General features: G+C 46.2%; 1 protein-coding gene across 1 annotated transcript; it reads right to left on the minus strand.

Annotated features, from left to right (window-relative positions):
- Positions 1-81: 81 nt before the first annotated feature.
- LSR (lipolysis stimulated lipoprotein receptor) lies at positions 82-25,635 on the minus strand. The gene is made up of 10 exons (XM_018562182.1): positions 25,505-25,635; positions 19,494-19,835; positions 17,848-17,967; positions 7,829-7,885; positions 6,199-6,345; positions 5,104-5,289; positions 4,942-4,998; positions 4,074-4,202; positions 1,973-2,622; positions 82-120 (listed from the first exon to the last, which is right to left on the minus strand). Exons 1-10 carry the CDS (start codon positions 25,554-25,556, stop codon positions 85-87), a joined length of 1,776 nt encoding a protein of 591 aa, XP_018417684.1. The 5' UTR covers positions 25,557-25,635; the 3' UTR covers positions 82-84.
- Positions 25,636-26,486: the final 851 nt, after the last annotated feature.

Below are 26,486 nucleotides of genomic sequence, written 5' to 3' on the forward strand. Positions count from 1 at the left end.
AAGCACAAGAATATGAATTCAACAAAATTACAGAAGGGTCACTTGACAAACTGATGGCTTTGGTCCATTCTTTTGGTTCAGGGCTCAAACAACCAAACTCTCCCGACTCAAAGCTTCACCCTGAAAAGAGAAAGTTTACAAAGTATGAAGTTAAATGTTTATTTTCAGCATTATTTAAACAAGCGAGCATTGGATACTTTTCCTACTGAAGGATCTTTTAAAAAGAAAAAACATTTATTCTAAGCTGATCTCGGGTAATGAAAATGTACTCTTGCTGCGTGTGTTCCTCACGCAGCAAGATTCCCCCCCCCCTTCTCCGATCTTCCAGCGCTGACTGGAGGAAGGGACTGGGGAGAGGGCGGGCACATCTGTTTCTGTCTCTAGATAGGCAGAGCCAGCTGTCAATCACGCAGCTGGGTGGATCTCTAAGGCATTGTCGGGATCCATCCCTGCTGCGGCAGTCTCAGTATACCGCAAGCTATAGCTTGCGATATACTGAGCTTTGGGTGACGGGAGGACGCTCGTATATTTCCTCCCGTGACCCTAAAGAGAACTATGGGGCAAACACTTACCCCATAGTTTTCTATTAAGGTGATGTACTTCCCTTATTCCTTTCTCCCTGCAGGCTTCCTCTTTATTAGACCAGTCCCTTGAAAATTCTTCCCTTCGCTGCCCTGCCAGTCAATGCTCTGACGTCACCCTGGACAATGCAGGACGTCAAGGGCCTGCCCGCGAGGAATAAGGTAGAGTATATCGAATTTATCATCCCCTAGGCAAAACGAGCAGTTAATCCTTGCAGTGGGGAGGGGGAACCTGGAATTCAGTTTAAGTAGGGCTGCAACCAACTAAATCGATGAGCATAGTTGTCAACTATGTTCATTATTGATTAGTTGTTCGGATCCCCCTAGCGCTCTCCTCCATGCTGGGAGGAGGGCACAGCAAGCAGTGGGCGGGTGCAATAGCCAGTCTGCTATTGGCTATTGCAAGTTGAAATTTACATTCAGCTGCCGTCTGCTGAATCTTGCCACTGGCAGCCTTCATTCCCAGGCTGAAGCCATTCAAGCGCCATGTGCGAATACAATTATTTAAAAAAAAAAATTATAAAAAAAAAAGGTGGGAAAAAAGTAATTTTCCGCCTGACAAATGGGGAGGTGCGTTGCAGTGCCTTTCATTTCAATGGCACCCCAAACGCACCTCCCACCCACAGTGTGATTGCCCGCACGGTACCGCAATGCCGTGCAATGCGATAGCAAACAATTGTGCCTGCAGTTTTATTCTGAAGTAACTTTATGTTTGTAACACGGCATTTGTGTATTTTATTTTACATTAAGGATGATCCGATTTAATCGAAAAAAAAAAAAAAAAATCGGCCAACCAACTATGAAAAGAGTCATTAGTTGCAGCCTGAAGTTTAAGAGAAACTTAGTTCGACCAATCAGGAAAAGTGACAGCGTCTGCTAATAGCCACCCCAGCGGCAAGTTCATGCTCCATTGGGACCCGCGCTCCCATGCTCCAAGGCAGGGATAGCCAAACTTTGGCTCTCCAAAAACTATTTGTGCAACTACAAGTCCCATAAGGCATTGCAGGACAGACAGCCACACGGGACAGAGTTTGGCTACTGCTACACTCGGGGGTTCTAGGTATGGGTGAGCATGCGACAGTGCCTGAGCCTAGTGGCCAAAAAACAGCTCAAGTCTGTTATGAGCCAAATGTCCTGGCTGCACCTTGAGCCTTCTAAGCATGCAATTCATTCATCACAGCCCTCAGCCAACAAGAACAGTAGGGACCCACCCAGAGGAATAAATGAGCAGAGTGCAATGCATGCATGGTAGGCTCAGGTCGCAGCCAGAATGCAGCAGTGAAGACCTCCAGTGCAGGGATAAAAGGCAACTATTTAGGAATACGAGTTATTTTACCGGAAACGACTCAAAAGGGAAGCCGTCCTCTAATTTCATCTTAAAATTCACTCACCCTTTTCAGCTTCTTCCCTCTAGAGGAGAGCGATTCTGTTTCCGTATATGGAGGAGGTGGCGGTGGAAAATCATCATCGTCATGGCGTTTTTTTCTGCCTTCCGAGCGAGAAGAGTTAGCGATGCTGTCTAGACCGTCGCGGCTGCCAGCTTTCTGCTGCTTCTTGCGCAAAACATCATCGAGGAAACGGTCATCATACGCTGGCTCCTGTCGGTGGCGGCCCACTTCCTGCAAGTCGTCTCTACTGCGGCTTCTTCTACCTCCATGGTAGTCATCCCGGGGGTCAGGGGAGCGCCCGTCTCTTCCTCGGCCATATCCTCGGCTGCTGCTTTCATCATCAGAGTTGCGTCTTCCGCGCCTTCGACCCTCAGAGGGAGGGTCACGGTAACGGTCTCGTCTGTCGTAATCATCCAGTTCGTCTACAGAGCGAGCCCGGCCACGTGTCTCCATGGGTGGGCCGTGACGGAATCTATCGTCATAAGGGTCCTGACGAGAAGCTGGGGGGCGACGGTAGTCACTTCCCAGAAGGCTCTCATCTTCAAGATCCCGGATGGGAGACATGCCTTGGTTCCGCAAGCGATCCAGTCCGTTTCTGAGATTGCCTCTCTGATCATCCTCATGTAAAGAGCTCACTTCACTCATTACTGTAGCTAAAAAGGGAAAAAAATTATCAAAAGGGTAATCCACAAATCAAAAATGTTGGCACCTTGTCCGCTGCTAGTTGAAATAAACCTAAAGCCAGAAGGATGATATCATGGGTCCCACCGCAGGACAGCGTTTGGGACTAATGATTAGCTGCTCAGGTCTGAGCACTACGAGATGGGAGAAATCACAAGCCACCTCATACCTGAAAGCCCAATCCATTGGTAAAAGCTCTGGCAGTGCAAGGAAGCAGCGTGGAAAGGTAGGTCTAACTGGGTGGAGGTGGCTACCTGCAGGCACACTAGCTCTGCCCTGAAAGGACTAAAGCTGGCCATACACCTATAGATTATCTGCAGGATTTCTGTGGTCAGATGGAAAAAGTGCAATAGATTCCTCCACCTATGCTAAACTGTGTGGATGGAGGAATCTTGCACTGGGCCAAGCTTCAGTATCTTGCTAGTCGGCCCCGCTGGCTCTCAAAATACCTGAACAATGTCTGCATCCAATCAGATTGCTCAGGTAGCTTGACTGAAGATGATCTATAGTCGTGTGGCCAGCTTACGTGACAGTTTATCCTTAAAGGAGAACTATGGGGTCAGTGTTTTTCCCCATAAACAAACTAGCGTCCTCCCGTTACCCTAAGCTCAGTATACCGCGAGCTACAGCTCGCGGTATACTGAGACGCCACACCTGGAGCGGATCCCGACGTAGATGACGGGATCCGCCCAGCTGCGTGAGTGACAGCTGGCTCTGCCTATCTAGAGGCAGAGCCAGCTGTACCCGCCCCCTCCCGTTCCGCCAGTCAGCGCTGGCAGATCGGAGTGGGGAGAGGGGAATCCAGCCCCTCCCCCTGTCACGGCAGAGAGCCGTGACAGGATCGAGAGGTGAGGGAACCCGGTATGTGTTCGCTCACCTCCCGATCTACTGAGCCGACCTGTGACAGTCTCATTGTCACAGGTCGGCTTAGAACTATGAGGTGAGTGGAAATCACTCATCTCATAGTTCTCCTTTAAAGGTGAAAACTTAAGTGCACTCCAGTGCTTAAAGGCACTACCCACAGCAGTCAGACTCTATACGGTGCTACACACTGGCTTTTAGTTTACATCCAGGCCACACTGCTGTACAAAATCCATCACCAATGGTGTCACCAGCTTCTAAAGCTTTAAATATAAAGACAGGATTTTCCTGATTTAGGAGTTGTCATGCCAGAGAGTTTGTAACTAAAGACTGTAGTCCCAGTATGCAAGTGAGATGCGAAATTTGTAACCGTTGTTTGCAAAATGGAGAAGGTTTTTTTGGTGTCAAAGTCTCCCTTTTTTTTTTAAACTACACTTCGACATCCCAGCTTTGCCTATCATGTGTAAGCCGGTCAAGCCGGTGTAGTGGAAATGGGGAAAAATGTTGATAAATGTAATCCCATTGTGGTAAAACTTATAAACAGGCTGACAAGCTAACATACCGTTTTCAAATCTAGCGTTGGGAGGTGTTGGTCTTGTTGGGTCGAAGTTTGCCAGCTCCTTCTCCATGTAGTAAAGGACCCTCATGGAATCATCCTGTTGGTTGGCCTGTATGCGATACCCACTACGCACTGCGTCATGTAATGAAAAAAAAAAAAGTGCATTACAAAAATGGAACGGCAAAACATGGCAGCTATATCCAAATACTGGTCAGTAAAAATCTGCCATGTATAAAAAAAATAAGTAAAAGGAAACCACCATTGTGATCGCTAGTTGAGGCATTCATATAGTGCCGACTATATGCGCAGTACCTGACATACTATACATTTATATATTAGTCCATGCCCTCAAGAGACTATAATCTAAGGTCTCTATTCATACATACATACATACATGGGTCCCTTTAGACATGCTTATTAGCAAGCTTTTGGAACGTGGGAGGAAACCCACACAAGCTCCAAGTGTGTGCTGGCTGGGATTGGAACCGAGGCCCCAGCACTGTAAGCAGCAGAAATGCTAAACACTAAGCCAACGTGCCGTTACATTTAAAACGCACCATTTGGACAGACGATAGTCTCTTTCTCCTTTCCTAGGAAGGCAACAGCTGAAAAAGACTAGACGAAAACACGCTCTCAGGTATTTAAACCGCAACTGGGGCTGGTTTACAAAAACTGGAGTAAAATGTGCAGCAGCTCAGCTGTCCACGGCAAATCTGGTTTCATCTAATGCAGCAAAAATTCCAATTGATTACTCAAAAATTGTTACAGGTTAATTAAACATTCCAGATGTTACATCCAGCTCTGTTCCAGTGTCCAGCCCGGCCCCAATACATTCATATATAAACACACTATAATGCCCATATACACATACCTGAAGCTGGTACATCATTGTCCCGAATCAGAGGAGCCTGAGAACTGTGTCCGCCCACTAGAATGAGATAATCTCATATTAACATTTAGGGAAGAGGTTTAAAGTTTTACGGACAATAGAAGATCTAGAAGATTGTTCCACCAGAAAAACAAAAATAATGACCTGAACTTGCTGCATCATAATCCATTCCGTATCCATTGTACATAGGCTGCATTGGCGTCATCTGAATGACAGATCCGGGTGGCGGGACTTTCATCTGGCTGGGATGGGAATACATTGAAGGCGCATACATACTGGGGGCGTACATACTGGGTATTCCGGCTGTAGCTGCCTTTCCCGCCTCATACACTGAGGAAACAAAGATGAAGATTAGGTTTATTATTTGGTTCTGTGCAAACTAATTCAATTTCTATTCATGTTTACGGATACGATTAAAAGGAATTTCTCATTATCACCATTACTTGGTACCCCTGAGGCTCCTGGAAGAGCTGTTTTTTTTAATGGCATGAATCCACCATGTGTGATGCTGCAAAATGTGCTCTGTCCCAGAAATAGTGGCTGCTCCCATAACAGAATAGCAGCCCTGAAAATTTGTATTTCAGAGCTGCCCAAGTGAAGTGGTCATGGGAGACATATGGAGGGTGCCACTGCTATCCTACTCCTAAATATGCTCATTGCCTGGCTGTTATGCTGACCCCATGGCCGCAATACTTTTAGTTACTGACCTAAAACAAAATTGCGAGTCAAGGAAGTTTAAAATCAGAGCTATAATGACCCCCCACCCCCCCCCTCCAGCGAGGTGACGTTTGAGCTCCCTAGGTGGAATCTTCTAGCCAGGTTTTTCTGGGTTCGGAATATTCTGCCATCTTTTATCCCAGGGCCGGGATTACATTAATCCCACATATGAGCAAGTGAGATAAATTACTTGGCAGAAACCAAGATTGGACATTGCAGTGTCACCATAAAATGTTTGCAAGGAGGAAGGTAGGAATCTTTTATTGCAGGAGAGTCATAGTATGTTTGTTATGCAATAAAAAAAATAATTTCCATTAGCCCTTCTGTCACTTTGTCTAGTAAAGGACAGGTTCACTTTAAAAGAATACTCAAAAAATCCAAGACTAGGACAACCTTTCTCCTTTAGGATTCAAGCTGTCTAACCTTCTAAGACTCAAGAAACAAAAAGGTGTGACTACTACCTGAACCGGCTAATACCAGAGATAAATCTAACATGGTGCGGTAACAGAGGGACACACTTACATGCTCTGGGGCAGCAGCACTTCTCAGGGCAGCAAGGGCAGCTCACATAGCAGCAGCAGGTATGTGGGCAGCACTGGCACCAGCAGATGCCAATCATCAGGAAGAAGAAGAAAGCGCTAAGGACAATAAGGACGACGAACAGCCAATCTGAAAAACAAAAAGGTGGTAAAACATAATGAAGACATATCAAAATATCTCCACCAAGGAAATACATAAAAGGAGATAAAGTGAGACAATTACTTAAAACTAAAAAGTTAATAAACCCCCTAACAGCAAGAGCCACTTTTATGGAGCGGTTCAGGGGGTAGAAGTGGGGCAACTCGAATAGGCAACCCTTGCCACTGAGGTAGAAGAACCGCTTTAAGTCACCCATAGAACAAGATTATATATTTTTATACGTGAAGAAATAAGGAATTACTTCCAGAAGAATCTGAAATTGAATTCAGTCTAATAAAACCATCACAGCAAGATCTGCAAGCCCTCCGAAGCAGAAGACCAAAAGTGCGCCCTAAATATCGGCATGAGGACAGTACTCTACGCCGATCTATACCAAACCAAGCGAGTGACAAACCTAAAAACAGGGACCAAACCGCACCAGAATTAGGAAAATAAAGCAGAAGGAAACATGCTACCAAAAGATTGCTACAGTAGCAGTACAAGCTGGACAAAATGATAGAAACATTGTAAGCAAAACAGAACCTTTGTATTAGTTCCAATACATAGAAAAAATGTACTTCTGGCCTTTTAGTGCAATGTTACCGCGAGTTCCAGATACTCAGGAATGAATACTTCTATTCAATTAAAATTGAAAATATGTATTGAGAGAATACAGACAAAACTGCCTGAGAGGTCCTAAAAATATTTGGTCTAAGGATTGCCTCACTGTCCCATTATTACCGCAGACCCTGAATCACAAGTTAGTCCAGTATTAAAAAGGCTGATTTTAACATTCACAAATCTGTTTGCCAATAAAAGTAAATATAGGAAATAATGGAAAGGATTCAAAACAGAATTTGGTTCCCAAGATTTCTAAAAGAGCCCAAAGAAATTAAAAAATACCAACAGCATCTGTATAGTAAGCGAGCAAGAAGTATGATGTATTAAAGGGCAAGTTCACTTTCTTACAGAATGTCAGAAAATGTATTTACCGACACCCCCCTGCCACCTCCGCCAGCCGGTGTACGGTCACATGACCATGGTGACCAATATGCGCTTGCCATTAGCGAGCCGCATGCTCCTTACATACATGCTGGGCTAAGAATGTACACTGGCTGTCAGGGGCACCTCGCAGGTATGGGAGAGGTGGCAGGGTGATGCTGGCAAGTTAATTTCGTCTCATTTTTGTCAGAAAGTGAACTTACTCTTAACTTTTGATTCACTCAAATATTTAGGAATATTTGTCTGATCTGCATGCACAAATCAAGATTATGACATGCTAATTGCCAATTCACTTTTTGCTAAAACTGACCTATGTCCAAAAATTTCTTCCTAAAACTGTGGCAAACACATCTGACAATGTTATTGGCTCTTTTATATACACTGACTTGTGGTTAATTTAGATTTGGGGGTGAAGTAAAGTTGTTATTGTATATGGGGGGGGGAGTGAGGTAGCTGGTCATGGAACAGTTACCTTCAATGTTATCTATCTGAAAGTCTGGTAACAGTTCAAAGACCTCTGAGGTTTTACCTACGGGACAAAAGAAAAACACGTTACTAAATGGAGATTTGTGCCGAAAAAAAACCCCTAATTATAAAAGGGGTACAAAATGTATAAACTGGAGAAAATTATAATCCCTGTGGAAAAAAAAATGACCTGACAGATGATCAAAAATTACAACACGGGGATGTTTATATGAATGGAATATAATATGTGGTTTTATGTCCTTTAGTGATTGTGTGTACTATTCTGTGTTAGAATCTTCACATTTACTAGTTAAAGTGACACTAAACTCAGGCGTTAAATCCTAAAAATGCATTAAAACTACCTTACCCATACCTACCCTTACCCATAACTATTTCTCTTTCTTGGGCAAGTTCTATCTAAAGACACAAGGGACAGCAATGGAGGCACATTTTGCTCCAAGCTATGCCAATTTGACTATGGGCCACTGGGAGGCATTACACATCTGGAGTAACAACCCATTCGCTAAACGGTTGGTGTTCTATGGCAGGTATATTGATGACATCCTGATTATTTGGGATGGTCCCACCAATAGTGTGCCTGATTTTCTTGCTCATTGTAATGACAACCAATTTGGGTTGTCCTTCACTTGTGAGTCCAATAACACCAAAATTGGTATTTCTAAACCTTTAAAAAGGACCAGGACATTACAAGCAACCACGTAAAACCAACAGGAGGCAATTCTTACCTTCATTTCAAAAGTTGCCATCATCCTAGGTGGAAGAAAAATATACCTAAGAGCCAATTCTGTAGACTGAGGAGAAATTGCACCCAGAGCACTGATTACGTCACATCTAGCCAACTCCTCCTCAGCAAATTTAGAGAAAAGGAATATCCAGAGGAAATCATCAAGGAGGCCTTTTCTAGCTACTCTGAAACAGACCAATCTGTGGGCTCCACACATCATATCGCCAGGGATGACAGGAATATACGTTTCATCACCACCTTTAACAACGGGTTCACAGCTATACAGAAAGTCATACGCAAACATTGGCATATTCTACAAAAAGACCCCAAATTGGGTCCCCATCTACCGACCAATCCGTCCATCAACTTCAGAAAGTCCAGGAGTGTCAAAAATATGGTAGGCCCGAGCCGATCTTTCCTAGGCCCAGAAGCCCGTCCCAAACATGTTTTATTTGACAATAGAACCAGAGTATTCCAGTGCAAAAAAAAAACAGATGTTTGACACGCCAGTTCATTCAGCATGGTCAAAGTTCCATGACCATCTCCAAAACTCCTACATCAAACAATTTATAACGTGCTCACATGATCACGTGGTGTATGGACTGAAATGCCCATGCGGTCTTATCTATGTGGGCCGGACAATAAGACCTCTACGGGCTAGAATAGGTGATCACAGACGCCGGATAGAGAAAGGAGACGTAGAACATAGCGTCCCTCGACACTTCACGTTCAAGCATAATAAAAATATCCAAAAGCTCTAAGTGCTCGCCATCGAACACATCCCAAACCATCTATCTCCATCGGAAAGGTTCCATCTCCTCTGCAAAAGAGAGACCTATTGGATCTACAAACTTAATACCCTGGTTCCAATAGGTCTCAATGAGGAGATAGAAATGCATACCATTCTATAAGCAAACAAAATACAAATACCCCTTGGCATACTTTTATTCCAATTGTTTTTAAAAGAAGCTTTTAGTTACACCTGATATTGAAAGTGATACCAATATCAGCATCTTTTTACTTTTCATACAGCTTTTATTAATAAATTGACACTAATAATATAGGTCCCACTCGTTTTAACAAACCTTTCTAAAAAAAATTTGCATATCGTGTTTATTTTTAAAATCCTTTGCCCTTTATTTTTCAGTCATTCCTGTAAAATGGATTGCTAGTGAGACGCGATCTGCAGGCGCTTAGCCTAATGCTGCCCGAGACGCTTATGGCCGGTCTGTTATGCCCGATCCGCCCCCCTATTCTTATACACCTATCAGGACAGCGTTACGAGTGTTGTTCCCACCCAGCTGTCAGTTTTCTAAAATCTCGGGTTTCCCGCTAATCCGTTTCTTCCACTTCACCCAAGCTTGACAAAGAGGCTTCGCCTCCAAACGCGTAGCTATTCTTCCTCATATACAACACCTTCAACTGCTGTGCAATACCCCTCCTACTGTTTCAGCCGTAGTTCGTTCCCTACGACACTACCCCTCTATCTCGATACACCTGACATAGAGACGGCCGCTGACAGTTCCCGTCACACAGCATCCAGTTACCCAGTGTCTTCGGCCGCAACGGCTCAGCCCGGCCAGCTGAGTTCCCTTGCGGCAGACAGCTGTTCCTCTCATCATTTCATGCATATATGCTCTCAGCCGTCCACACCACTGGGCTTCACCCGGCTGCATCTTTCAAAGGGTTCCACTCGACCACCTCCAGTGTTCCCCAGGACACCTTAAATGCGAGTCATTTTTAATTGCATTCAGGTCATCCTAAGTGTGAGATTTTATTGTTATTTACCGTATTTTGCGGTCCATAAGACGCACCTTATGGAGCACTCGACAGACCGTAGCTTCTGTCACAGCTTCTATGACAGAAGCTGCAGTTAGTGACCGCTGAGACAGGTGGCGCTGTGGTTACAGCGCCACGGTCTCAGTGATCACACAGAGCAGACGAAGAAAGTCAGTGCTTCGTCTGCTCTATGGTGATCTCGATCGTCGCCGCTGCTCGGTTTTAATACGAGTGATCTCATTAGATCACTCGTATTAAACGAGCAGTGGCTCCTACTACTCGCCCGGCGCCTGAAACTGCATGTCTCGGGCGTCGGGATTCGCTCCATAAGACGCAGGCACATTTTCCCCCTCATTTTGGGGGGAAAAAAGTGCGTCTTATAGAGCGAAAAATACGGTATTATTTTTTAATTGCATTCAAACTGTAGTAGCGCTCTTACACACACACGTCTGATTTTGCTACCACAGGGTCCCTCTCCCTGTCTCTAAGAGTTCGCACATTGTAGCCATTGCCCTGTTTTACTTTTTCCAGCCAAATTTGTACCCCTGGGTAGTGCGCCTGTTCCTTTTTTTGTCCGTGCCTTTTATATTAAACAAATGTATCTTATATGTGTATCGCTCGAATCAAATCATGCTCACTCCCGGGATGGACTACAATCTCGTGTTTAGTTTACCAATTTGTACTGAGATGGTAGCCCATCATGGAGTGAGCTTGGAGCGGTGACTACTTTACAACACACACAGGGACCATGGGGAACAAAAGTAGTCACTCTCCAGAAGGAAGGACAGTGTCAGCACCAATTCAGAGATGATTTGAGGATCTACAGCCGAGTGATACACAAATAAGATATATTTTTGTTAATAGGGAAGGCTCTTGAATGCATTTTTAAGATTTAACGATCACTTTAAAATCAGAGAATTACATTTTTACTAGGGCTGTGCAAATTAACGATTAATTTCTCGATTAATCGTTAATCTTTTAGATCGATTAAATTTTTTTTGATCGCTAATGAAAATACTCACCTGTCCGTCGGCTTCCGGGAGTTCCGTTGGAGATCCGGTGACGTCACGGACATCGACGTCACCCGACTCCTCCCCCTTCCCCAAGTGGCTCCGTCGGCTAACGAAGGGAAGGGGGGGAGGAGTCCGGTGACGTCGATGTCCCCAAGTGGCTCCGTCGGCTAACGAAGGTAAGGGGGAGGAGTCCGGTGACGTCGATCACACTAATCCAGCACGTTATTATTCTGAGTTTATTACTTCATTGCTGTGCTGTATGTGTATAGGCCAATGTAGTTGGATCTGTATGTGCGTTATAATTAATCGAAATGAATAGATTAATAGATTTAAAAACATTTTTTTTAAATCGAACACGAAAATTTTAATCAGTAACAGCCCTAATTTTTACTAAAAACACCAAAAACTTATCACTCCTAGACAAATAAATTTGCTTCGCCTTTCTCTAAAGTGGCCTCTAGATGGCAGTGTGTATACATCAGCGACAAGTGAAGTCCATTCTTACATATCAATGTACTGATAGAACATCCATACTTCTCAGATGACTAAAACCTTCCAGCACTTAAGAGAACTATGAGGCGAGTGCTTTTCACTCACCTCATAGTTCTAGCCGACCTGTGACAATGAGACTGTCACAGGTCGGCTCAGTAGATCGGGAGGTGAGCGAACACATACCGGCGCTCGCTCACCTCTCGATCCTGTCACGGCTCTCTGCTGTGACAGTGGAGGGGCTGGATTCCCCCCGCTCCGATCCTCCACGGCGGAGGATCCTGACTGGCGGAGCAAACAGGGGAGGGGGCGGGTACAGCTGGCTCTGCCTCTAGATAGGCAGAGCCAACTGTCACTCACCCAGCTGGGCTTGCGTTATACTGAGCTTAGGGTGACGGGAGGACGCTAGTTTGTGTCCTCCCGTTACCCTTAGAACTATGGGGAAAAGCCTTAACCCCATAGTTCTCCTTTAAAATCACAGATACGAATCCACACTTAAAGGGAACCTTATTATAGAAATATGGAAGCTGCCACTTAGGGCTGCAACAACTAAATCGACATAATCGATTATAATCGATTATTGAAAAAGTACTGGCGTTTCTTTAATTGTGCAAGCTCAGCGGCTGACAGTTAAAATCACTGACTCAAAGCCAGTGAAGAGTCAGGACGGCTGGACTGCATACTTGTCACCAACTGGCCGAGTAGTGAAGACACGGCGATGAAATGGCGGCTCTCGTACAAATATCCCAACAAGTTCCTTTTAAAGCTCAGGATCAATACCTGCTCTATAGTTAAAGGATCACCAGCCCCACTGACAAAGTGACCTAGAAAATGCCTAAAGATGAACTCCGCTATTGGAAAATATTGTCTAAATACAAGTCATGTGCACTTTTCCTTAAGGGCTTGTTCACACCAGACCTGGAGCCGATCTGAATGCATTTCTGCATATGTAGTGCCTTTTGACACTTTTATCATGTGTTCCAGTGCAGGTTTTTTGTTTAGCTTAAAATGGGCTTTCAGGTGTGGTCCAGTGCGTTTCAATTTTTTTTTCATTTACATGTGTTTTGGTGCGTTCGAGCAGAAAAAAATGGGGCATGCGGCAGTTTTTCCACATGCACTGGAAGTGAATGCTGTGGTGTGAACTAGAGCCCAAAATGCCATTGGAATACAATTTGGTGCATTTGCTCTGCTCTTCTCTGCACTTGTGAACTAGCCCTCAATCTTGGGTAGCGGTATGAGAGGTGGAGCTTTGGTCACTGCTGCTCTCTCCCCTTGTATAGGGTGTCTGGTCTGGTCTCCGCCCCCTCCTATAATAAAGATCGCTCATAGCTGATCTCTCCTTGTGCAGGGTGACTGATCTGGTCTCCGCCCCCTCCTATAATAAAGATCGCTCATAGCTGATCTCTCCTTGTGCAGGGTGACTGGTCTGGTCTCCACTTCCTTCCTGTAGTTTTGCCTGCAGGGCCCCTCCCACAACTTTGGTCCCTCCCAGGTTATGTGCAACACAGTGCTGACATGACTGCTACATTTATAAAGGTAATATCTCGGTTTGTAAATGTATTAGCTTCACACAAAATTGATTTATATCCCTTATGGACACTGTAGTATCTAGAGTTCAGTTTTAAGGTAACAGCAGTGCTGAAGTGGTGTCTGCAAGTTGATTTTCAATACTTGTGTCCCTGTGAAGTCACTTAGATCCTAGGCCCAGGCTGAAGATGGGGCACGGAATTCTCCACTAAGTAAACTCCGGGCAAATAAAATCTTAACCCTTGTAATGGAGGTGCCCCCATCACTGCAAGGGTTAAGTGCTTGTTTAGTCTAGGGAGCTAAAATAAAAACGATACTCACCCGAACCACAATCCTGGCTTGGTCTTAGACCAGCCCCTTCAGCCTCACTTCCCTCTCTGCTCTAGTGGTCTAAGGTCCCGCAGTCATCATGTCTTATACAGTGTACAAGATGCCAAGGGACATACCATAGCTGGAGCGGATGAGGCTGGAGGGAGCGGTGTAGAAACCAGCTGGGATCATGGTTTTGGTGAGTATAACTGCTATTTAGCTCCCTTGACAAAACAATCACTTCACCCTTGCAGTGCAGGGGTGGCCCCACAGCAAGGGTTAAAGTGACATTAAACCCTCAGATTTTTGAACATAAAATACTGTAATGTGCGCCTTACTGTAATCCATGGTTGTTTCCCCTTCTCTTTGCTGCTCTTCCTTTTAAATCCGTATCTCTTCTCATGCTGGGCAGAACTTCTGTTTTGCAGCAGACTGCCTTGTCTCTGGAATGGATACATGGTGTCTGTGTGAAGGTTCACAACCTGAGCCAGCACTACAGGAAGAGGCACTCAGCTGCAAAGGGAAGTTCTCCCCCAGCATGAGAAGACATGAGGATTTATAAGGAAGAGCAGCAAAGAGAAGGGAAACTACCATGGATTACAGTAAGGCACACATTACAGTATTGGTTTATGTTAAAAAATCTGAGGGTTTAATGTCACTTTAAGATTTGATTTGCCAGGCATTATGGCTCACGCCACACCCACTTCTAATGCTAACCCCACCCCTTTCATTAAAATACAAAATGCCAAAGCCAGCCTCTAATGCGGCGGGGAAGGTTCACTTTAAGCCATCTGCTCAATTATCAGTAACAGAAAAGCTCTTTTGCATGCTGGAAGCGAACGGCTAACAAAGTAGGACATAAAGGTCTCATCACAGATTAGGCAAAACCCTGAAAAAAAACAAAACACATTTTGGTGCTCGTCCTAATGACATCAGCAAGCTTGAGGGAGCAGTATTAAAATCACCATTAATCAGTAATGTTAATAGGACACCTGCCAAGAAAAGTTAGTCACATGTTTGAACAAGATTAAAATGAAATCCACCCGAGGACAACTCCACCTATTTCACTTCCACAGTTCCTTAGCTTCATCACAGTACACTGGCTTTACCTCCTTGCTGCCGGTGTGCGCACACAGAACTTTTGCGCTGTGGGTGAACCTTTCATCCAGCACTGGGGACGTCAGGAAGCTCCAATCAGTAAATGTATTACTGCACCAAAAAATGCAACAGCCCCCACAGAGAAACCAGCAAGATTCATATACTGGAACAAAGAATCTGGCTGCACCCCCAATGGCATCAGCATAGACATAACTTTATTGTTCCAGGACAAGATCACAAAAAAAGTCAGCACAGACCATGATCTGCCAAGGCTGATATAACAGGAGTGCAGCCGGCTTCTTTCTTTATTCCATATGGGGAACGCTGACAAGCTCCATCGGTCGCCACCAGTAGCCACAAAGACCGGTGGACTGCAGGTTTATGAGCAGCGGCTTCCTTTGATACCGTATGATTCCTACATGCCCTAGGTACATGAAACAAGGCACCGTATAGGTTGATACAGGCAACAGGTTCGCAGTTGCTTCAGTTCTGATTAAAATTTTAAAACCGAAACAAAAAAAATTGTCAGGCCGAAACCGATACCGAAAATGTTTTTTATTTTTTCAAATTTTTTTTAAATATTTTTTTTATATTTAGTTTTATGTATTATTTCATTTTTTATTAAATATTTTTATGTTTTACTTTACTTTTAGGGGCTTTGGGGAAATATTAGGGGTCTAAACAGACCCCTGATATATCCCTTTTAAATGGACAGGAGGGGATGTAGATCACTCCCATTCATTTATAATTGATATAGTAACCATACCATATGCTCAATTATTTACAAACACTGAGCGATCACTGATCACTGGGTGTGTGTACCTTGCTTTTCTCTCTGACACTGACACACGCCGCCACTGGAGGCTGATCGAGCGGTGTAGAGAGGAAAGCCCAGCCTGTGACAGCGCCGTCTCCGCCCCCCCACCGCTTTGCCGGACTGTGATAGGCGGCTGAGCGGTGTGGGAGGAGAGACACTGGCCACTCACAGCGCTCGGCCGTCACTTTCTTTTCTCCCCGCTGGAACACAGAGCAGCGCCCAGCGGGGAGGAAAGAAACCAGGGATGCGCCGATGTATTGGCCGAAACATGGCTCTTTCGGCATTATGCCAAGAGTGCCATTTTCGGCCGGTGTTTCGGCGCCGATATATCGGTGCATCCCTAGTTCTGATCAATCAACTTTTTAGGCCTAGTTCACACAGGTTACAGCTTGTATAAGAACGGTGTGTACAGCAAGCTGTATAGCTGCCAGATAATGGGCAGCCCATGTGCTGGTGCACAACCCGGACCGATCCCTGTCTATAAACCTGGGACCACATGCAAAATAAGCCTATCAGGATTAGGGCTGCAACAACTAATCGACAATAATTGATTATGAGAATAGTTGGCAAGGGATAGGGTGCCAGGGTTTGGGCGCTCCGAGGGCCACTTGGGGAGGCTGCTTTATAGGAGGAGATATTACACACCAGTGGCATATACGAACACTTTATTGTTGAGCCGGGTTCCTATTTCTTTTACGTAAAATAATCTTTTTCTTTCATGAACATGATAAAAACCAGGATAGTACAACAAACAGCCACAGATAACTGCCATGCATGGTACAAAGTGTTGCAGGAAAATTTGGCTACTACTTCACAAAAGAAATCTGCATGAATAGAACGAGGTAACAAAACTACAGATTAGTAATTCAAGAATCACTGCGCTAGGTGTGAAAACTAAATAACTAAATAATTAGTTCGACCAGCCGCAACTATGTGTGCAAGTGAACTTATTATATCGCAAGTGAGTTGCACTCGGTCTCGACAAACATAAATAAAATATGTGTGCTCTATAGGACGTGAAGAAGTTACTAAGTTCAGATTCTACTGTGAAAAAATTATAAATCTCGGTAGTCACTACCTCGGTAATAATTGTGCAATACAACAATCAGGTGTGGGAAAAGGGTTTTCAATCACCAGCCGGTGTATTGATTAGGTGTTTCTGTGTATTAAGTGTACATGGTTTGTCCAAACAAACCTCTTAATGATGTGACAATCTATTCAAAGACACCAATTCAAATATAATTGACTCGGTGTCACAGATTGGTCGTGTATAAGAAAAACAAAAACAAATTCTAAAATCCCAATCTCTAAATCGTGACAAATTTTAAATATAGTGCGAACACTTAAATAGAAATTAAACAGTATGAAAAATTATCACATATACAGTGCTACTCCGTGCACTCTGATTCCTCTCAAAGACAAAGATTAAATGCGGAGTTAATTTAACTAAAATACCGGCATCGATCTTAGTGAGCAGTCAGTTCAAAACGTCTCAAACCAGGGATAATTCATAGAATCCCTACAGATTGGTTGGCAGACCACAACTGTCAGAATAGGAAACAGAGTGAGAGAAAAGAGAAAAGATGGGGAAGGAAGGAGGAGAGGGTGTGCGTCGCATGGTGGCTCTGCCCCCATCATAAAACCCCTAAAAAGACCCCAGCAAGCTCAGGATGATAAGTGGCTCTACCGGGTGGCAATGAGAATCAGAATTAAGAGTCTGGAGCCCATTTAAATCATGGGAATGCAAGTCTTAAACGCAGGTGTGTCCATGAAGAGAATGAAGGTGCTCTGCAACGCATTACATTGGTCTTAAGCATCGTAGAAGTAGGCCGTCTGATTTTGCATCCCCATCAATAGGCTCAGCTCACTGACCCAGTCTCATCAATAGGCTCACTGACCAAGTCTTTCATCTGAGGGAAGAAGGGGACCTTCAATACCTGTGGGGATGATAGTTCGCATAGAGGCAATGAAAAAGAAGCAGGGTTTTGGTAATGGGGTAAGGTTCAGAAGGGATGGCAAACGGTTTTGGGTATTGATGCTCCTGTATCCTGGTGATAAATGTCAAAAGTCGCAGGCGTGAAGCATGGGCAGCTCCATCATATACAGTATGTAACATTGGGGCATTGCATCACTAACAGTTAGGGGAGTCCCTGAGAAAATTGTATGCAAGACATACACAAAAGCATTATTGCTCTCTATTGCTCTGCTCATAGAATAGAATGTTTCTGAAAATCCTGTGACATTCTTACCCAACACCAGCAGTTCAGCGTAAGCCTCATTATTCCCCGAGAGATCCTGGGAAGATAATACCGTACAGTAGTAAACTCCACTGTCTCCCCACGCCGTCTGCTCAAGCGAGAGATCTGCATCTGCAAACGTGCAATAACAACATCATTACGGGAGGATCACGCACTCAACGCTGAACAGAATAAGGAAAAGTTAAATATATATCAGGACTATCTGTCAAAGGATTTATACTTGTGTCCATCCAGGAAAGAACCTCACACAGCTCTGCCAAACAGCACAGCACCTTTTTTGTTTTCTAGGGAACACTAAACCAGGTCGTCACTCTACATCAGCCTGTGATTGGATAGTGAAAAAGAAGCAGCAGACTGATAAGCTCATCTCTGTCCCTCTGCCCTCTTCAACTATAAACATCCCTTTAGCACTGCTTTCTCCTATCAGCACATCCCTTAAGCACTGCAACACAACTAGCTCCTTGTGTTGCTTTATCCCCCCACCACCCCCCTGGGTTGGGTATCTGCTGTACAGCAACTGACACCAATTTCTGCACTTTACATGTGATGCATCGATTAAAGTGATATTAAACCCTTCTTTTTTTTTTTTACTCTAGGGGAGATACACTTGTACTTTTTTTTTTTTTCCTCTTCCCGTTTCATTAATTTTAAGTTGATATACTGTGGGCCCCCTCCCCTCCTGTTTACGGGGGTCTCCTTTGCCTAGCATGTTGCACGCTCCCTGCCAGGAACGGAGCTGCACTGTGTGTGTCCATTGACATACACAGCACAAGCCACGCCTCTGTCCCCGCCTCATCCCTCACAGTATCTTGACAGGCAGGTGCAGCAGCATATTGCTGCCCTGCTCTATGTGGCCTTAGGATCCCTCCTACCAACCCAGTGTTCTATCAAACTTTGTGACTGTGTTAGAATGTGTGACAGATGACGTGGTCATACATTATAACGTAACCCCGCCCACATTTTCGACAGTGGAATATGTGACCGGCAAAAGGTGAAGAATTCCAACACTTTCTTAGCTGTTCCAGGGCAGATCGGCATCGCAGATGGTATGTGCAGGAGAACTGATCTGCCCTGGAACAGCTGATTGGTCCTGAAATGTCATTTCTATTTGAGTTTGTGGAACGTGAGATCGCACTCACAAAGTCGGATAGAAGTGAGATTTCAGGACCGATCAGCTGTTTCAGGGCAGATCGGTTCTCCTGCACATGATTTGCGATGCCGATCTGCCCTGAGAAAGCCTTGGAATTCTTCACCTTTTGCCGGTCACATATTGCACAGCCGAAAAAGTGGGAGGGGTTACTTTAAAATGTGTGACCACGTCATCGGTCATGCATTCCAACCCAGTCACAATCTTTGATAGAACACGGGAACTTCAGGACACACCGTAGATTGTCTGGGAGTCAGCGGCTGTGAACATGGAGTATGTGTTTGGAGGTGGGGGGGGGGAGGTAATGGGGTGCTTTTTACCTTAATGCAGAGAATGCGTTAGGGAAAAATAAAATAGCATTCAGTACTACTTTAATACAAAGCTGCATTAATTTGAGTCTATTATCTACAATTTAAATGCAGATCTGCCAAAACTTTACATCACAAACACAACAAAAGCTCAAAACTAATACCAAAATAAAGTCACCTACTGTTATTAATAGTGATTTTACGTCCCTGGTAAAAGTCGCCCAGAGTGACAGCGTTGCCTTGTTTGGTGGCCACGATGCGGACGGTACGGCTGGTATCTTGGCACTCCACGTACGGATTGAAGCCGGGATTGGCAGCCTGAATCTGATTATTGATCTGGTTGTTCTGGCTGGTTGGGCTGAAAGCATCGGCGATGCGATCCCTGCAGAACGACTTGTACTTCCATTGCACCATGGGAGGCTGCTGAGCCGAGGTCTGGTAATTGCACTGTAGAGTGACCGGCTGGAATAAGACCACCACATTGAAAGGATTCTTTATAGTCACCGTCATTCCGCTGATGCTTCCTATGGAAGAGAACAGAACTCAGCAAAGGGGAAATGAGAACAGAACTGTGAAATATACAAATATGGAAGGAGAATATGGAAAGCCAGAGGAAAAATCCTCAAAGTGAAGACACTTGACAAACTGACCCTGGGATAAGGCGTCCACATTGAGAGATTATCCCTCTTCTCCGGTGCCGATAGCAATGTGACATATTAGATTTTGTCACTTTATGGCCCGGTATGAACATGGACCCAGACGGCAGCAAAAAGACCTGAACGTATAAACCCCGCCCACTCTATTCAAAACCAAATAACATTTTGGTTGCAGCTACATTGCAACTATCCACGCGATCTTCGTATCCATTTATATTGACCAGCTAATGCTTCAAAAGCTGCAATACGTCTGATGCTACTTGGATTATACACTCGAGGAACCTTCCTTGAGGGAGGAAGGATTTCCAAAGAGTTAACCCTTGCAGTTAGGCTAACCCCGCAATGTAAGGGTGGACTTCTTTTACTGGTCCAGGGGCGCAAAGAAAGAAAATATACTTAGCTGATCCTCGATCCCGCTTGGCTGATAGATCAGTCTCCACAACCTCTTCTCCCCCGGGCTCTGGCGGTCTGTGGACCCATGACATCAAGTCCATCCAAGGTCCATTCACTCGCATTAGACATGAGGATGCTGAGGGAAATTCCACAGCCAGAGCAGAGGGGGAGAGAGGCAAGTGGTCACTGCACAAGGACCGGGTGAGTGTATTTTCTTTATTCTGTCCCCTATACCAAAACGAGTAGTACAGGTAGCCCCACAGCAAGGGTTAACTTTTAAAAATCCTGGAGATCTGCTTCAAGGGCTTGTCCACACGATGTCCGGATTCTGTCCGAACCAGAACCGTGCGCTCCTGCACCCAAAATGCATCCCAATGTCTCCCTATGCGTTTTATGGGCTACAGTTCTCACCAGCGCAGTCTGTTCCGGACAGAAAAAAATACTGCATGTCACATTTTCTCCGCTCCGGAAACGCACGAAAGCGTCGAAAACGCACCGCACTGCAGCTAACATACTGACAGCTCCACTCCCCCCAAACTTTTTTAACTGGAACGCGGTAAAACGCACAGCACGCATAGCACCACATCTGCAGATCTGCTCCAGATCTTGACCAAATGGAGTGAACAAGCACTAAAGCCTAAGTCCAGGTTTTATACCATGCTTCCTTTTACACTCATATTTAGCCCTCATTCACACGACTAACAGCCGGCCCGTACAGATCCGTGCACGGCTGTATCGGACCGCTCCTGGGATGGACAGGTGCTGCGTGTGATTTGTATGCAGCAGCCTGTTCTTCTCTATGGGAGTACGCGGCCGTACGCTCACCCGAACTGCGCGTTCGTGCGGGTGTCTGTACTCCTATGCTGACAGGATGGATCCTGTCTGTGTCCGAGCCGGGACACCGGCACCCGCACAGACATGCAGTTCGGGTGAGCGCATGGCGGCGTACTCCTATAGAGAAGTACAGACTGCTGCGTACAAGTCGCACGCAGCACGTGTCCTTCCCGGGAGTGGCCTGATACGGCTGTGCACGCAGCACGGATTTGTACGGGCTGGCTCTTAGTCGTGTGAATGAGAGCTTAGGGTGTAACATGAAGCAGGTCACATACTCAAAACCCAAATCATTCCGCACTTACCTGAATCGCAGTGCGCTTCATCTGAAATTTCAGCTGTATGTGTGTATGCCTGTGTCATTCATGCATAAGGGTTGTTTGCAGTCATTGCAGGTCCCATCTGCCACAGCGGCAGTCCTATCATCCTAACGCACTTCCTCTAGCCCCATAACAGCAGGTCTATACCTCCATACGGACCCAAGGCTGAGGGAAGACTTTGCAACAGCCTGTGCATTGCACCTGCAACACAACTCCTACACCCGCAACACAACAGCCTGTGCATTGCACCTGCAACACAACTCCTACACCCGCAACACAAAAGCCTGTGCATTGCACCTGCAACACAAAAGCCTGTGCATTGCACCTGCAAGACAACGACGCTCTTCAGGCTTCATTTAACAGAAATGGTAAACGCACATTGATCATCAGATCCATGCTGCAGCATTTACTAGATGTATTGCATAAGGTGGACTTCGCTTTGTAAATTACACATGCTGCAGCTGGAATGCCGAAGAGCTGCCAGCAGGTGGCACTGCAGCTCAGGTGATCCCGGGAAGGAAGGCGGACCCCAGGTGTCAGCTCTCGGTCTTGTTATTGTACTTTCTCTGAGCTCATATCCTGCCCTCCTAAAGAGTTCTCCTTTACCAGAGAATGGCTGCTCCCGGCTCTCCCCTCCCTATGGGCCAGTCTCCGCACTAATCAAAACTCCCCCTCCCTTCCCAAACAAACAGGAAGGACAGTCATCGAAAGTACCAGGAGACATCATCACATCCAGAAAAATACCTGTGCGGTACCATGAGTGATCATAAGAGTATGCAATACAGATTTTACAAGTTTACGGAAAGAAAGATACTGAGACGGCGGTACGAGAGAGGAAAACTATTTCTGGTTAATAAAGCTGCAAGTTTCTGAAACATTGTATCAAGTAAAAATTTATTTAGAAATTCACTTCATGTAAGACTACAACATGCGTGTGCATTTATGTCATATATGTTAGAGACTGCCGGTATTCCATCCACATGCAGGCTGCCAAGGCTGAGCTCTCCCAACAATGGTAGTTGCTTGACTGCCACTCTGACCCTCTTGTTTCAATAGTTGGAATCACTAGGCCAGAGGTCAGCAACCTCAGCGCTCTAGCTGTTGTGGATCTACAAGTCCCATGAGGCAGTGCAAGACTGACAGCAACAGGCATGACTCCCAGAGGCATGATGGGATCTGTATTTTCACCACAGCTGGGGTGCAGAGGTTGCCTACAAATCCACTAACCCTTAAAGCAGGGGTAGCAAACCTCCGGCCCTCCAGCTGTGGTGAAACTACAAATCCCATGATGCATCTTTCTTCGGGAGTCATGTCTGCAACTGTGAGAATCTTGCAATGCCTCATGGGATTTGTAGTTCCACCACAGAAGGAGGGCCGGAGGTTTGCTACCCCTGCCTTAAAGGATAAGTGCACTCATCCTTTTTGCCCTTTACCCTGAGCTAACCAAATCCCTCCCCCCACAGAGATGTGTACTTACCTTGACCTGATGGCCGCAGCCTGCTGCGCTTGTTTACATCCAGTGAAAGTCCATGAACCCATCGCACTCTTGACCGCTTGTTCCATAAGAATTGGATGGGTGCTGCCGTTATGTACACAGATAGAAGTAGGGACACCAGCACTCCAAATGCATGTGCATTACATGTTTTGCCTGAGGAAGGGGATCCTGCGAGACCCCGAAACGTTGCACCAGTTTGATATTTACGTCATCAAATAGACGCATTTGATCTGCATCTGGAGTGCTGGTGTCCCTACTTCTGTTTACATCCAGGGCTGCAAGTCTCCTTCTCCCTGCACATTACAGTATCATAGACTTCTGTGTGGTGGCTTCCTTGTGTCCCAGGGATACTACAGCCCCATAGAAGTCTAGGAGGCTGTAATGTGCATGGCCAGGCGGGACAGTGAGGAGGATTGCGATGTTGGATGGAAAACAACACCAGAGGCTGCAACTATAGGATCAAGCCAACTATGCATCTGTGGAGGGCGGGCTAAGTTAGGGCAAAAAGTGTACTTTTCCTCTAATACCGGTATGTAAATGAAGATGAAAGTTTTTATCCCGACTCCATACTTGTTCACAGAGGAACTGAAAGGATTAAAGCTACAGGGACACAATGAAAGCCAGTAAACTCATTTTCAGAAGACCAGCAGCAATGCCGATTTGTGTACCCCGATGCTGGCCAAATCCCGGGAGCGAGGCTGGACTGCTTAGCCCGATGCTGGCCAAATCCTGGGAGCAAGGCCGGACTGCTTAGCCCGAAGCTGGCCAAATCCCGGGAGCAATTCCAGACTGTGTACCCCGGGGGCTGGACAAATCCCGGGAGCAATGATGCTTTTTGTACCCCGGGGCTGGACAAATCCCAGGAGCAATGCCGGACTGTGTACCCCGGGGCTGGACAAATCCCAGGAGCAATGCCGGACTGTGTACCCCGGGGCTGGACAAATCCCGGGAGCAATGATGCATTTTGTACCCCGGGGCTGGACAAATCCCGGGAGCAATGACGCATTTTGTACCCCGGGGCTGGACAAATCCCGGGAGCAAGGCCGGACTGCTTAGCCCGATGCTGGCCAAATCCCGGGAGCAATTCCAGACTGTGTACCCCGGGGGCTGGACAAATCCCGGGAGCAATGATGCATTTTGTACCCCGGGGCTGGCCAAATCCCGGGAGTAATGTCGGACTGTGTACCCCAGGGCTGGCCAAATCCCGGGAGTAATGCCGGACTGTGTACCCCGGGGCTGGACAAATCCTGGGAGCAATGCCGGACTGTGTACCTCGGGGCTGGACAAATCCCGGGAGCAATGCCGGACTGCTTACTACCCCAGGGCTGGACAAATCCCTGGAACAATGTCGCATTGTGTACCCCGGGGCTGGACAAATCCCAGGAGCAATGCCAGTTTACAGGAAGTCAGGGGAAATCTTTCCAGCGGGGATGCAAGAAGCACCTTTAGCAGACAGGGGAAAGGTTACAGCCACTCTCACGTTTTTACGGCTTCCTTTGTCTAGATCGGGATATTACCTTCCACCTCCTGTGATGATAGTTGGTCATTGAGACAAGTACACGGAGGTGCCACGGACCCCGGAGTCCGTGAGCACGGGGGTGCCATGGACCCCAGAGTCCATGAGCACTTCAAAATGTGAGGAGGGGGAGGGGAAGGTAGATATAATTGTATATCAATAAGGAGACAGTCTATCTACACTATATATACAGATAATATTGGGGCTTACAACATATGGCCACCTTGTATGATGTATGACATAAATCGGGGTGCATCTCCCCTGTCCAGGAGCCCCAGGTCCTGTGTGCAAAGATACCAAATGCTGTATATAGCTGTAGGAGGGTATACAGCAGATTTATGTAAACATGCACATGTGTACAGGCTGTGTTTGGGGTTGGGCATCCATACATATGCCTGTGGTTCCTGTATAGTCATTGATATCTTGGGTGGCACCTGTACCTCCCAGGCAGGGGAAATATGCCCGAATTTGCGGCCCTATGTATGACCCCAGGCGGTCCTATGTATGAACCCTTAGGAGGGGGGAAAGGGAAGTAAACACATTATGGCGCCCCAGGGGGGAATATTAAAGTTTACATAAAACCAGAAACTTTAGTTTGGTGGTGAGGAATCAGAACCTCTGTTGGGTCCTTATTGCACTGACCCAGATAAAAATGGGGGGGCTCCTTTCACTTCCTGTCTTGGAAAAACAACAGGAAGTGAGAGGAACTCCCCCTCAGGTATCCCCATTGGAAGATTTCAACTCTTTTGGTAACTGAACAGCAATGTAGACACGATGACCCTGCCACACCCCAAACAAAGTACAACAAATAAAGTTTTGTCTGGAAGGAACTCCAACAAGTGGGTAATAGAGGCCTCACAGTGACCAGTACGGTGGGGGGGAGGGGGCAATATAACCCCTCATGGAGGTCACAGGGCCCTAACAATGGCCGTGTGGGCCCTCTGTTGTCTCCCCCCGGTTCACGCCGCCCCTCTGAACTCACCTAACAGGTAAAGAAGGCACAGGAGGAGCCCGGGGACCCGGAGCGCCGCCATCGTCTCCTCTCCTCTGCCGCCTCTTCCTCCTCAGGTAACTCCGCCACCAGGTGCGCCGAAACTCCCTGCGCGTTCCCGTGCGCGCTCCACCACCACCAACCAGGCCCCGCCCTCTCCCTTGCGCGTCACCGCCCGGTCACCTGTGGCGCCTGTGTAACCCCTTCACTGCTGCGCTGCAGCCTGAGCTCCTCCCTGAGGAACCACAAGTGTCAGCAGAGGTAAGGGGGAGAGGGTCACATGACCCCAGGAATGTCCACACAGGTCCCACATGAGGCCAAACTTTTACTTGAAGAGACTTGATACAATGTTGGGGGTCTTTAACCCCTTCAGCTCTCCCTCTTGGTACCCTCCTCATACACCAGAGCAATGTTCACACTCCCCTAGGGGCCTGAGATACACTGAGATGTAATTGTATAACACAGGGCGAGGGTAACACATAACAATGTTTTTTTGGGATAAATTCGGCTTTCTTTCGCTATTATTGTCTTGGAAAAATTATTTTGTTTTCTATGAAATCTATAGACAAAAAACTGAAAATGAATGGCGCTGGGACGCACTACGGCGTGAAGTGCGTTATCACGATGCAAAGGTGTGAAGCCACATTCTGCGTTGCGCGCATTTTAGTGCATTGAGGTGTTGTGTCAGTTAATGAAAGGGCTGGCAGTGAACCTGAATGAATGGGCTAGTAACGCACCTCAATAAATGGACTATTAATGCATCGCAATGGACTAGTAACATACCTCAATGAATGGACTGGCAGCCCCACTCAATGAATGGACTGGCAGCCCCCCTCAATGAATGGACTGGCAGCCCCCCTCAATGAATGGACTGGCAGCCCCCCTCAATGAATGGACTGGCAGCCCCCCTCAATGAATGGACTGGCAGCCCCCCTCAATGAATGGACTGGCAGCCCCCCTCAATGAATGGACT

This window comes from Nanorana parkeri, unplaced genomic scaffold, assembly GCF_000935625.1.
Source record: "Nanorana parkeri isolate BGI_ZX_2015 unplaced genomic scaffold, ASM93562v1 scaffold563, whole genome shotgun sequence".
Classification (NCBI taxonomy): Eukaryota; Metazoa; Chordata; class Amphibia; order Anura; family Dicroglossidae; genus Nanorana; species Nanorana parkeri.